This window comes from Phalacrocorax carbo, chromosome 10 (genome assembly GCF_963921805.1).
Source record: "Phalacrocorax carbo chromosome 10, bPhaCar2.1, whole genome shotgun sequence".
Classification (NCBI taxonomy): Eukaryota; Metazoa; Chordata; class Aves; order Suliformes; family Phalacrocoracidae; genus Phalacrocorax; species Phalacrocorax carbo.
The window spans coordinates 17271618-17285776 of NC_087522.1; the positions used below are offsets into that span (position 1 = coordinate 17271618).

Consider the following 14159-nt stretch of genomic DNA (forward strand, 5'->3'; position numbering starts at 1 on the left):
ATTTTATACATTACTAACAAGTTGTCGGGTGTCAAATTCAAAATTTGGGGAGAATTCATGAAGTAGCTACCAAGCGCTACGTTTGTATAGACTTCAAATTTAAGAATTTGGATTTGATTTGCATTACTTCGGGAAAAAAAAATCTCTATGATTCCAGGCTTGCGACTGATTGAGTTTCCTTTGGTTAAAAAAACCAGCCTGTCAAAAAGCTTTAAGAAGAAATTTATTACAGATTTAAGTAATGAGAAGACATGCTGAAAGCATTTACTGATTGTCAGTAAAAACTGTAAAAGCAGAAACACTTGGTATTGAAAAAAAAATATAAATATTAAATTCAAAAGTTATTTGACTATAAGACTAAATGTGACCAATTGCTCAGCTATTATTATTTAATATAAATGAAACCAAATCCATACTCTAGACAAACATTTAACAGAAATGCAATTATGGGTCAGAGTTTCCAGCCATTTATCTAGAAGTACAATATATGTATATATGTGAACAACATTAAGTATTGTACATACATACAATATATTTATCAGGTACATTGAAGATGTGGATTTAAGCTTTACAAATTGAATATGAGGTTTTTGGTCACCAGACCAAGAGCCAATCCAAGTTACACTCAGCAAAACCAATACTGCAGTTTAACAAACCAAGCTGAGTAAATTGGAATACAACTCTGCGAAAATACAATCTGCATTTGAAAAAAAAAGTCTAAGTTACACAGATTATTTTTTTTTGTGGGTTTTTTATTTGTTTCAGATGAACTGGAACCAAAGTTGTCAGGGTCATTAAAAAAAAAAGGAGGCTAAATGTTTGGAAAGGATATGAATTCACACATGAACAAAGGTAACAAAGAGGCCACAGCTGTAAAATGCAGGAAGGCCATGAAGGATCATCAAAATAAAGGAGCTTTATGGAGGATCAAGAGTGAGAGAGTATAAGCAGCAATGGCAGCACAGTAAAACGCAGTTTTAGTACTCAAACACCAGAACCGTAAGAATGGTAAGTATAAAGGCATCAAACGAGACTCAATGTCACAATGAACCAACAACTTAAGGGATGGAGATTAATAAATATGGCAGCTTGCCCCTTCAAATACATACTCATACACTTAAACTACTGTAATCCAGGTGACAGATCTCCAAGGCTGTGCTTTCCTGGAGACAACAAAAGCCATTTATAGGCACTTATTGAAATCTATGGATCAGAATTCCCTCCTGCGACACACACTGGCCATCATGTTTCCACTACATATTTTCTAAATGCTTGTGAAACACAGCGGAAACAAGGGGGAGCGGGTCCTTCAGCAGCACTCGATGAATCGGGGAAAGACATTCTGCAGAGCAATCTGCGTCCTCCCCAGGCTGGAGCCAGGTCCACGTTACCACAGCATAATTTACAAGAGCCTGAAAACTTCTGCAAACTCTGCCAGCTGGCTCAGGCTTCAAGAGCTACTCTGCTAGCCAAGAACCACTTAAATGCAGCAGTACACTGAATCCTCCCCTCTGCAGGGAATACAGCGGGACTGACACAAAGAGGAAAAAGGTGTATTTTATTCTAGCTAATATAGCCTATACTGACATATCCATGTAATCATCTTACCAGCAGGGCAGCTGCAACTTTGATAGCAACCACATGAGCTAAAATGCCATGTTCCCTGCACAGAGGGCTACTTGCCAGACTACTGCAAGTTAAACTGCAAGTGAATTCTCCTGGGTCAGCTCAACTAGGATCAAACACACCACCCTCCCAAGGAAAACCAAGGCTTTTGGAGCCGATAATGCAACAGAACAAGGCCAGGAGAGGAAAAAAATGTATTCCATTAATTTGTAATCATTGGGAATGATAAATATATTATGGTTATTACAGAACAATATTACAAAAGAATTTCAGGGGCGGATACTGACACTGCACATCTCTTACACTGACTTCACTTGCCCCTCGCCCCATAGCCCTAAATTGGTACAGTATCATCTAATTTTAAAAAAAAACAAAACAAAACCCAAACCTAACAAGTTCAGAATTCTATATTCTTTTACATATTGTCCATGTCCTTTTACCCTATAATGTGATGCTTTAAATTTTTCTTCAATTAAAAAACCCCACCAATTACTTTACCTTACTAACAAGGTTGCTCATTTTAAGAGCCAGATTGGGAAGGGCTGAAACATAGCAGGATCCAAACACAGGAGTGTGTAGCCAGAAAAATCCAGAGTCAAGACTCCTAATAACTTTGCCACATTTAAACAGTCCCAGAGAAGGTTAATTCTGATCCATTTTCAGAATAATTTATGGGCTTTCAATGCACTCAGGAAACTGAGCAACAAGTCTGCCTTCGATACTAGATTTAAGTTACATCGCTGAAATCTAACTTGCTCCAGCAGCAGACGTATTTCGCCCTCTGTTCACAGCACAGCTACAGAAGCTCAGTCTCACAGAGCTGAGTCTTCGGTTCAGCAGTGCATTAAGCACGTGCTCCAGCGATCCATGGATCCAAAGGGGAGCACAGGATTTCATGTGCTGCAGAACTGAAGCCTAATGCTAGCAAGAATCAAGCCTTAATTCATGTTATTAAAATGAGGAAATAAAAATCAAAGTACAGTGAAAATGAATCCCCTAAAGGTCATGAACATTTGTCCGCAAAATAACCAAAGTGAAACAATAGCTATAACTTATTATGAATATGGACCCTCAGAAACAGAAACTTGCTTGCGTTCACTGACTTCTGCATGTCACTACAAATATTTGACAAAATCCATAGGAAGCATACAATATTCTAGTTATAACAGTCATAGAAAATCCAAAGAATGTATTTATTGCAACACATAAGAAGTGAAAAGCTTTTCAAATGCAGACTGTTCAGGTGACTGATTCCTGCTTATCAAAGAGTAATGTTATGGTTCAATACCAAAGTCCAGAAAATGCTCAATCTCTGCATTAACAGATTAATGTCAAACTGTAATTAAGTGCACTTAAATGAAATTCTAAATTAGTAATTGGATGCTAGTACTGATATGAAATACCATTCAGTTTTCTCAACTGGATATTCACATATGAAGTGTATTTTCTGAACACTTCCTTTAACCTAAACTTCTGCCGTATTATGGAAGCCAAACAGTTCTATACCAAATAATTAACTTTTAATCATTGAACTGCAGTGCCAGAGTTCATTTATTCAATGGTGCCTAAATATTCTTAGTTGTGATTTAGTTACGCAATATGCTGGCCTTTAAGTACATCCAATTTTGTCTGTGCCTTAAATGGAAAAAGTCAAGAACATCTGACCAATTAAAGATCTCCTGGAACCACATAATTTGTTTTTCACTAATTTGCTACTCAGTTAAGAAAAATCCAAGATTTGAAGATCACAGTAACAGGAAACAGTTAATTTCACTGTTTTAGAGCAATACAGCTGATGAATAAGGGCCTTCTATGGTCTGATAGTCCAAATGCACACTTAAAATATGGCAATTGATCTTTAGAAATATTTTGTTAATAAAACCAGCCCAAAACCCTATTTGTCGCTCTGTTTAGTTGGCCTGAAATAGAAAACCTCACATACCCCCAACTCAAAACCACCCCAAATCCCCAAAACCCAACCCTTTCTCAGGACATCTGGATGAACAGATATCTACAGCTACTTCTGTTCTGCCACCAGCCTGCTGACACTTAGACAAATCACCTCCCTTTTATTACTACCCTTTTAGACTAAACTCAATGTAAATGGACTACCACATTTGCAACAGGTATGAAACTGAAATATTGCATCACCGAGTCCAGAGGAACCCACTGCCCCAGCAACCCTGTACTTCTTGCTAGCAACCAACATCGCCTTCCACCAAGTAATCAAAATTATTTACTACTAACTTAAATAGGAAAGGTATAACAGAAAGAAAGCTGACCCCTTCTTCAATTATTTTTGAAGTTGCTATTCTTTTCAAATACACTACTACCTGGATGCATAATGGGAAAATTATTTGAAATTCTACCACGTGGAGTTCGTATTTAAGGGTTATTTTTCCCCCCAGTTCCAGTACTGAAGTACTACCTCTTTAAATGCATTTTAATTGCTTTATTTCTCTTCAGACTATTCTCAGAGTTCACAGTGGCTGTATAAAACCTTTTGAGAGCTTGTGAATTTACATTTCTCTGCATCAATACCATCTGCCTTGCAAAGGCTACCTAAGATCCAACACACAATGTAAGACAACACGTTTTCATCTCCCACACTCTGCTGCTTCAGCTAAGACACAACAGTCTTGCGCCATCTTACAGCATGTTTGGTGATGTAGGGATCGTCCTAAGAGAGATGAAATGGAAGTACCAACTGTCTGAATTGGCTCTGTGACTTCAGTTAAGACAACAGCCTGCTGTGGACTTCAAACTTGGCAAGACTTACAGACTGCCAAGCCTCTGGAAAACAATTCTTAACTTTATTTTAAACCGGGAAAAGAAAGTTTGTGTCTTTCCCCCCCACCCCCTTTTTTTTTTTTTGGGGGGGTGGGGGGGCAGGCCAGACACGCCACATGACATGACAACATATAAGAAACCAAAACCAAAGCCAAGTTCTAAGTTTGTTTTGTTATTATAGCGCTTCATTTAAGTATTAAATGGAAAATTAATATTATAACCATTGTTTAATCATCAAACACCAAATCCTACTATTAATTAAAAAATAATAGAAATTATTGTTTTCATAGCTTCTCATGGAATCTATGGGTAGTTTTCAATGCTAATTCAAAGTTAATTTAACTAGAATTAAGTACTAACTGGGAAAAGAGAACATAAGTCTTGCAATCAATCACTGCCCCCTTTACTTTGCAAATTCTGACACTAATTTGAAAACAAACCTGCATATTTTTACAGTTCTCCCAGAAGAATGTAACATGATTTCTCACTGATTTTTTTGCAATTTTGCCCTTCTCCCTCCAGCAAGCCCTGCTGCTCATTTTGCAGAAAAGATGGACAACTTCATTTCCACTTGACTGGTGCGTGGTGCAGCCTAGCTAATGGCAAGCACTTAAGTACAGTGTGTGCCAACCTGCAGTACAGGAAACTAAAGGGTCATCTGCAAAAGGACAGCTATAAAAGTAACTTTTTCATGACTTAGCTGACACAGGAAAGAAAAAGTTAATAATCCTCCATCTCCGTATCTGTAGAGAACTCAACACTTCCTGAATAAGGAAAAACCAACAAAGTCAAGGACTTACCTATTCTGGTAACTGTAGTAGGCAGCATCACGAGGAATAGTACACAACTGCTTGCCATAGCAGCACAAGGTCTGTGGAGAAAACTCATACTGCAAAACAATGGTGAGAAGAAGAGCTTTAAAATGTAATCTTATGTTAATCAAATATCTATTAGGCAAACCTGATGCTTGCAGATGTCATAATACATTGTTATGTTTACCACACTTTTCCAAGCTATTGTAAATATGTTAACGCAGCTCTCAATTTAATCACAATTATTAACTATATAAGCTAAATAGCTGTCCCTCTAACCACCTACTTTATTGCCACATATATGGGAAACAACCAAAGCATTTTAATATTGCTTATAACCAAAAAAGGTGTTCTCTGAGGGACAAAATACAACAATAATAGAATAGGAGCAAGAGGGATGCTATCCACCTGTTTTAGCTCTTAGCATGCTTATAATAAAGCCAAACTTTTACCAACCCTTTCATTCAATATTTCAGTTTTAAAAAAAGAATATACAAAGGATGTGTTTTATCTGATTAACCAAGCTAAGCTCTTTGGAAGGATATAACTCCATCCCTGGAATACATACCTTGCGCCCACAACAGTAGCCAAGTGATTGCATAACGGGATCAATTTCTTGCTCAAACACTTCTGCAAGTTTAGTGCAAAACTTATAGACCCTGGAAGTCTTGCGATTGTAAAGCCAGGCATTGTTAAACATTAGCCAAACATCATCCACGTATTGCCAGGGTTCTTGGTACTGCCCGGTATCCAATTTACGTTTAATCGTTGAAAGATCCATAGGATTCTTCACAATGTCGAAGTAGTCCTTCAAAAACACACACAAACCCCTTTGTTTTTAAGATGTCAACTGTTCATGTTATGTTGTACAGAAAAGATTAAGTGTTTATATGAACAAAGACAAAACACAAAAGCATTTTGTATTTTTTTTAACACCAACTCACCGGAATCCCTAGAAGCTGGGGATCCACAGGCTGTCTAAAAGGTAGAGACTCTGGGTCCTGGCGGTACAAAGCTTCAAGGGTAGGCATGAGAGCCTGGCGCAGCTCCTCAGGTTTGAAAACTGTTAATGAAAGTAAGAAAGGTTAGAAAATTTCCTTCCCGGTTTCTTAGTGTCTTGACTCCTCAAGCACAAACAAAAACAACAACAAAAATACCCAACCCACAACAAGCTACATTAACAAAACTCTTAAGAGGGATTCCCAATCTGCATAGCTGATCAGAGGCAAAACTTAAAATCAAGATGCTACTGCACAGCCTTTATGTTTACTCAAATCACAGTAGGTGATATTCCCAGAATACAGGAACAACTGTAGCCCATAATGATACATGTCCTAGAGCATTAAAAAAAACAAAACAACACACCAAAAAACTTATCCAGAACCAAATTAATTCTATTGCTTCAACATGGATGAACCTTTGCTCTACAGAGAAGAGACTAAGCATATTTTCCTTTCCCTCCCTTCTAACCTTGTTTGCTATTTCCAAGGCAAGATTCTTCTAGCAAAAAACACTGTAATGGACAGGGCCAAAAAGCCAGCTCTACAGAGAGTACAGAGATGTCTTGATAGCTGGCAGAGGAATTTTCTGGCCTTAGTATACAAACAATCTTAGTCTGATGGACAGTTAATTGATTTTGAAAGTGTTAATACTTCCAGATTTATATGCATCATTACAACCACTTGGCAACAGTGGCATGGCAACAGCCATGTTTCTTTCAACAGTGGATGACAAGGACAAGAAAGGCAATGCATTTTCTGAAAAATAATGATAACTTGGAGAGCTCTTCGAACATCTCAGCAGTGTAATTGCATTTATTTCCTTAGGAACAGAGCCTTTAAATAGGGAAGAATGCCTATTATTCAGAAAAAAAAAAAAGACAACTACGGAAAGCTAGATGGCATCTAATATTTACCTACCTGGCTGAAATGAGAATGATACCAATAAAAGTGAGCAATCAGGAGTTTTGTTGAAAGCACTTAAATCAACAGGGCTACAGTGACCCCTTCAAGGCTGATCATTGCTTTTGCCACTCAACTGACATTTTGGTAAGATATTGCTTTTTAGGACTTCTGGTTAAAAATCTATGATTTTTTAGAAGTTCTTTTTTCTTCCTTTTTCATTTGAGTGATATTTCTGAGAGGAAGTCTTTTTGTCTCAACTATAATCACCAAATTTACACGCAAAAATAAAGCAAGCCAAGAAATGGAGTTGTCAGTACAAATACAAAGAAAATTTCTGAAGCATTAAGTTCTCAAACTTTTAGCCATTTGTAGATGCTGCAGCTCCTGGAAATTGTTAGTCAGGATGAAAATTGTAAGACCATTTGAATGCACTGCCCCTAACTGAAGAGAGGATCACTGGTCATGTACACAACAGGCAAGATACCACCCAAGTCACCTAAATCATGGCAAAGGACTATGCAAGCTGCTAGAAGGGCTTCTGCAAGGGCTTGCCTTACAGATACATCAAGATCTCATGCTGCTACTGCTGAACTTGGACTCGCCAGATTAAAAACAAGATGAGCCAAGAGGCCTATATTTGTTATTACAACAACGAATGCAACTTGATGATCATTTCAGCTCTTGCCACAATCTCACTCCCCATAAAATGGCAATTCTCTCCCATATTTATTGATACCATATAGACAGGCACTTTCCCATGAAAGGAACCCTACCATATACTCTCAAAAATTTATAAACAACTACTATGATATATTATGGAATTCTCGAGAACAGAAGGAAATATTTCATTTCATTCATGGGAAAAAGTATTCTCTATTGCTTCTGAAACCATCTTGTTCTGGCTCAGGTAGTTCATAGCCTGATAACTTGAATTATTTCATTTAATGAAAATTAAACGTCAAAAAGCACCTTTTCGTCATCTATTATGGCCACCTGCTTGACATTGCTTTTAGAATTTTCCCTGTATTGACCCCTATAACAATACACCACTAAGCTAGGGTATCCTTCAAAAGAAATCCAATCTTAAGCTCAAACTGCAGAGGTTCAGCAAAACTTGTTGCCAAGTTCCTCAAAGCCTAATTATCTTCGCTGATAAAGTTTACAACTTCTTAGTTTTGAAGGCTGAAAAAATAAAAATCAAAATGTTACTAGTTCAATTTATTATTTCACCTAAAAACATGAAGAAAATCTGCCTTCATTTTTAGCAGTAAAAAAGCTGCTCTGCCTCTAAGGAACATAGTAATAACAGAACATTTGATCATAGGATCTCCCTACACAGATTTTACAAGAAAATTTCTGTTCTCTCCTCTCCCCCTTTTCCACAATTAAATGCTCTTGGTTCTCCTCTGGTTGCTAGATGATCTTTGTAAGGAGCTGGCATCCAGTTATCCCATTTTGCCTTGGATGCGTGGGTTGTAAAAAGAAAATGGGATCCTTGCCTGAATTGTGATGATGTATTATCATCTGCCAGAGAAGAGTATAATGCTACCTTTTTTACCTTTTTAAATTCTTATTTCTTTCAAACAGAGCAAATCTTGCTTATGATTGCTAAGGAGAAAATTTGTAAAGGAAGATGAAGACATCTTCAAAACAATATGGACAATACACCTGAATACCCCTGCCAAAACCAAGCCCTTGCAGGTTTTGTGTTACTATGTTTTAAAAAGAAGGGAAGAAACTAATCTTGAAGGTCAAACTAAGGCAGTCATCTACAACAAGAGGAGGAGACGAGCTACCCAAATGACTATTATACTGCTTCTTTTAAGAAGACTGCAAGGGAAGATCCAAGGAAACAAAACCCTTCCTTTTTTGCTTGTATTAGATTCACAGGAAAAAAGCAAAACAAAAACAAACCCTGAATTTGGACAGCTTTGGTTGCCCCCGTTTATGAAGGCAAAACCTTGATGATGAAGAATAGAAGGGGTGTCTACAATTCTCCATAAAAGTTGAACTACAGACATTTGGGTGTAAGTGAATTCAGCAGACCAGGATCTCTACAGTATTCTCTCTCAGTCTGTTCCCTAGCCCATACAGTATTCCTCATCACTTAAGTCAGGTTACAGACTACTTATACATGAGGTGAGCGTGGTCAGGACGATGGTGTTCAGTACACCTGGATAGGTGGTACAAACAGGTGAGGTGCCAAATCCACAACATAAGCTACTTGTACCCAGAAAAACACTCCTTTAGGGTCCAGATGAATCTTTTCAAACATTAAGGTATCAGGCTACAACTGGCTAAGTTGTCTTATAGCATACACTCCATGATACTTCCAACTGCAAGCCTTCCCCTTAGCAGCAGCAGCACATATCTGCTACATCCCAGGTTACTGTGGGGTGTGTCTCAGGAATCTGGCTGCATGGGAAGGAAGAAGAGTTTCCAATACCTTTGTAACCCATTAAGAACTCCAGATGAGTCTCATAAGTAGTTTTAAAATATCCTATAACCCTTGAACACACTTTACAGTATTTAGGTTTGGTTTATTTAGCATTTTAATACAAACACTCTATTAAAGTTGGACAAACTACTTGGTGAAAAAATGTCACCATTTAAAATTGTATATGCTGTTGTACCTGCCCACGCTGCACATGTATTATACTATACAGTTACTTAGTGACAATATTTCTAAGATAAAATCATGTTACTAAATGGGGTATTGGAAATGGGTATTAACCCAGACTGAATCAGCAGAACAGAGGTGCAGCTTTTCCATGGACTAAAACTGCAAGAACACTCCTCTTTCAACCACTTGCCTCGATTTGCTTGCAGGCACTTCTAACAAGCAGCAATGATTCTTTCCTCTGGGAATACAACTGGTTTATAAATGCTAATAAGCTTTCCATTCCCTATGTTACATTTTGTCTGACGTAGGCTCTGCCAGTTAGTTCTGCAGTGCACTCTCATTTGGCGTGCCCACTGTGCTACAAACTAAAAATACAATCTACAGAAAAATGTGTTTCATAGTGTTTTATTTAAAGAAAGATGTTTGGTAATTAAATGCAACCCAAGGAATATACAAGAGATCAAGATTCAACCTGAACAAGCTCTAAAACTTTATGATTTCTTGATCACAATCTGGAAAGCAGGCACCCATAACGTTCTAATTTCATTATATGCAGTTTCCTTTGCAAGGGAAGCAGAAAAAAAAGTAATGAAATGGATCATCACTTTCTCTTTTTTGACGTTTGCAGCATGTTAAAAGCTTACTTTTGGTCAAATCCTAAAAACTAACCACAGAAAACCTCATTTCAAAAAACGGTGCTAGGAAACAGAGGACTCTAAACAGCTATGGTTTGAGTCCAAAACCTTATCTTGCAGGCTCCCACAAAGCCTGCACTACAAATGGAGTGATTTCTTCTTGCCTGTTTAAAAATCTTATTAATTTTTACTAACCCAAGGGATGCAATCATCTATAAGTCCATTCAAGATCTGTCATGTCATCAAGTTTCTTTTTGGAAAAATATACAGTATACGGATAGTCCCACCTTAATCTATGCTAACACTGCAGATGAACTTAAGAGACTACCGACCTAACTATTTCTGAGGAGAATGCTTTCAAATGAACACTACACTGAAAACTAGACAGAACTTCAAAGTTTAAGGTTATTGCAGCCTTGGAGGAACACAGATTGAGGCAAAGAGTTCAAGCACCTGATTCTCAGAGAAGTGAAGGCTAAAACTCAGTATGAAGGCAGTGTGTTCAGTCTCTAACAGAAAAGCAAAGCAATGGGTATTCTTGGTTACTGAGAGCATTCTACCTACACTAAGCTCCCTTGAAAGAGCACTGGCCAAGATGTACATAACATTTCTACAGCAATCACTGCCTTACTGCATTGGTCCTTCTGGGCAGAAACTGGAAGCTGTGAGAAGACTGCTGGGATCAAGACACGACATGCTTTTCTTACCTGTGATTCATATCATATTAAAGGAACGCTACTTTCAAAAATAAATTACACAAAGTATGCATCTCCTAGAGGTCCATGTGCTGGAATACCCTTGCAAAACAGACCTCCCAGCAGGAACTGAGACCATGGAAAACAAATGCTAGTAAAATAAAGTACACAAGAAAAACTCAGTTTTCATATACATACTTTTTTTGCGGGGCTGAGATGGCGATGTGGATTGTGAAGTGGTTCCATTAGTGCCGCTCTCCTCTTCCTCTTTAGCATCTACTTTTATTTCAGGCTTCTTTTCTTCTATTTCCATTGGCTCTTGTTTCAGTTCTGTTCCATCTGTTTCTTCTTTTGTTTGTGAAGATCCTTGCAAATCCTCCTCCACCTTAAGAAAGGATGCAATGAAACGTACTATTACATCTATGACCCTAACTTGAATCACCAAAATATTTGTTTGAGATTGTCAAAGCACTCTCCATCCATGGCTTTCCTCAGGACAGTTACTTTCCAGTAACTACCCTCCTCTTGCCCCTTAGCTCATCAATTCAGACACATAATTAAGTGCTTTTATATCTATCACTGCTTTCAGTTAAGCTGTATAGAATCTCATTTACCTCAGTCTTAGCTTCCACTTGTGTCTCACTAGTCTCTGGCTCAGTTTCTTCAGTTTTAACTTCTGATTTGCTTTCTAGCATTGGTGCATCTGGTCCTAGTTGCTGGGAATTCGTATCAGCACTAGCAACTGAGGCAGGGGTGGGGACCCTGTTATCAATACTAGCTGCTGCCTGGGATAGCTGTTGTAAAAACAGTACAAAAGAAAGACACTGCATATATAGAAATACTTTCCTTTACTAAAAATGAACAGCACAAAAGAGACATGAGATGATATTCTAAAACAGCGCAGAACATGGATACAGGAGCTCACTGTAGCCAAGTTTTGATATAACACATTTAATAACTCTGCGTTACAGAGGAGAAGCTAAGGAAGAGTTCTGCCCCAAAGAGGCTTCTTTTACAGAGAAAGGACCTGCCCAGTAAAACACTGTACATTCCTTGACATGTGCATTCAACCTGACTAAAGCTCAGAAGAAAAAATTTATGCAAATTTCATGATCAAAAAAAGACTGATTCTGATTAACACCCAATATAGTATTAGGCCTGTTATGCCTCGTCTTTCTGCACACTGCTGCCATTTTTACTCTGAGCAGTTCTAAGTCATTCAATACGCCCCCCCTCCTTCAAACAATGCTGAGAGTATCTGAACACAGACGTTTTTACATGCCTATAACAAACCCTTTGGTCTAAAGTAGGAGCTACTATTGACAACTATGGGCTCTACACATGCGTGACATGGTGTTATACATAGAGAGAACTCTTGCAGAATGCCACTACCCAAGAAAAATTCAACTAGCCGGTACTTACTGGAGTGCCAGGTGGCTGTGCCTGCACAGATGTTGGCTGTTGCTGGGATGGCTGCGGGGTTGGCACAGACTGGGGTTGAACTGGGGTCTGAGGTTGCGGTGTGACTTGGGCCTGTGCCGCAGTCTGCCCTGTAGGTGTGCTTTGTGTCTGTGTCGCATTTGGAACGGAACCCGGTGTTGGTGTTGGTGTTTGTCCTGAAGATGAGACCGGTGTCGAAGGCTGAGTGGGTGCTGCTGGCTGAGGAGGAGTCATTCCAGTTGGCGTTTGGTGCTGAATAGGTGGCATCCCAGCAGCAGTGGACACAGGAGGTGTAGTCTGATGTAGAGGTGGCTGGGTCACTGATGGACATGGTAACTGCCCACTCTGCGGTCCTAGCATGTTCATGGAGTTGGGAAGAGCAGCACTGGGAACCTGCCCCTGCTAGAGAGAGACACTGTCTTACAGACATGTGATTCCCAAAACTCTGGGCATCACACTTATCCTTTAAAGCACATCACTGAAGTCTTCTTTAGCAGAATACTGTAAGGCTACAAACAAATGCTGCTATTATTGCAAATGACTCCTCCTGTTTCTCTAATCGTTTTACAGAATGACAGAATGGTAGGGGTTGGAAGGGACCTCTGGAGATCATCTCGTCCAACCCCCCTGCTTGAGCAAGTACATCTAGAGCAGGGGGCACAGGACAGTGGCTAGGAGGCTTCTGAACATATCCAAAGAAGAACTCCACAACCTCTCTGGGCAGCCTGTTCCCAGTTTTCATCAGCTTTTAGTCAAAGACCTTGCTCCTAGACCTAGATTTGCCATGCACCTCTTTTTACATTAATTCTACTGGCACAGAGAGGGAATCCTCACGATCTCTGAGTAACACAGAGACCCACCGGCACACAATCTCTAAATCGTGCCATTAGCTGGGCAAAGGTCAGACTTTGCATACAAAATGGTTTCAAGCAAATACACATTTTAGGCCAGGACTCTGCAGCCCTGCTTTAGAAGGCAGTTCAACACATTTAATGCCTGCTTCATTGCACAGCGCAAGACTTGACCTTTTTTTTTGTTTTCCTTTCCTTTTTTTTTTTTTTTTAATTCTAATTAGACTACTCCAGATGCTTAAGAAAATTGTGGATTTGTGTTTCAGAGCAGCAACAATGAAGTATTCCAGATGTGCACAGACTTTTGAATGATACATTTTAAAGATTGTAGCAGATAACTAGTGATAAAAAAGAATACTCTATCCTCAGATGTACCTCTTACTCTTAGAAATCTAAATCAATTAATAGTTTCCTGCAGATGAGCTTTTAGATTTAAAACATACTTCTATATTGCCTGTACATGGTCAGTTTTATTGAACTAAGTGCATTAGGAAAAAAATGTTCACCACAAAGGTGCTCAAACAACCGAGCCAGGGCCAGGAAATTGTAGATGCTCCATCCTGAACATATTCCAAATTTGAATCGACAGAGCCCTTCATAACCTGATCTAAATTATCCCTCATTTGAAGATGGGGCTGGACTACAGAACTCTGGAGGTCTCAACTAACTTAAATTACTTGGACTCTGACATAAAAACCAAGCCTCTCCCTGTGGAAAAGCATATACTTCGGCATCATAAACACAGCTACTAGTTCACTGAGCACTACTGTAACAGAAAAACGT

General features: G+C 38.8%; 1 protein-coding gene across 8 annotated transcripts in view; it reads right to left on the reverse strand.

The window, feature by feature from the left end:
- Positions 1-14159, reverse strand: part of CREBBP (CREB binding protein) — a 95486-nt gene that overhangs the window by 19964 nt on the left and 61363 nt on the right. For 5 of the 8 annotated variants that reach the window (XM_064462070.1, XM_064462068.1, XM_064462065.1 and 2 more), the window contains 6 exons: positions 12508-12927; positions 11700-11879; positions 11284-11470; positions 6173-6291; positions 5797-6036; positions 5217-5305 (listed from right to left, as the gene is read on the reverse strand). In XM_064462070.1, coding sequence (XP_064318140.1) covers positions 5217-5305; positions 5797-6036; positions 6173-6291; positions 11284-11470; positions 11700-11879; positions 12508-12927 — 1235 coding nt within the window. The remainder of the gene's footprint in view (positions 1-5216; positions 5306-5796; positions 6037-6172; positions 6292-11283; positions 11471-11699; positions 11880-12507; positions 12928-14159) is intronic. The other 3 variants (XM_064462067.1, XM_064462064.1, XM_064462069.1) reach the window with 2 other exon arrangements.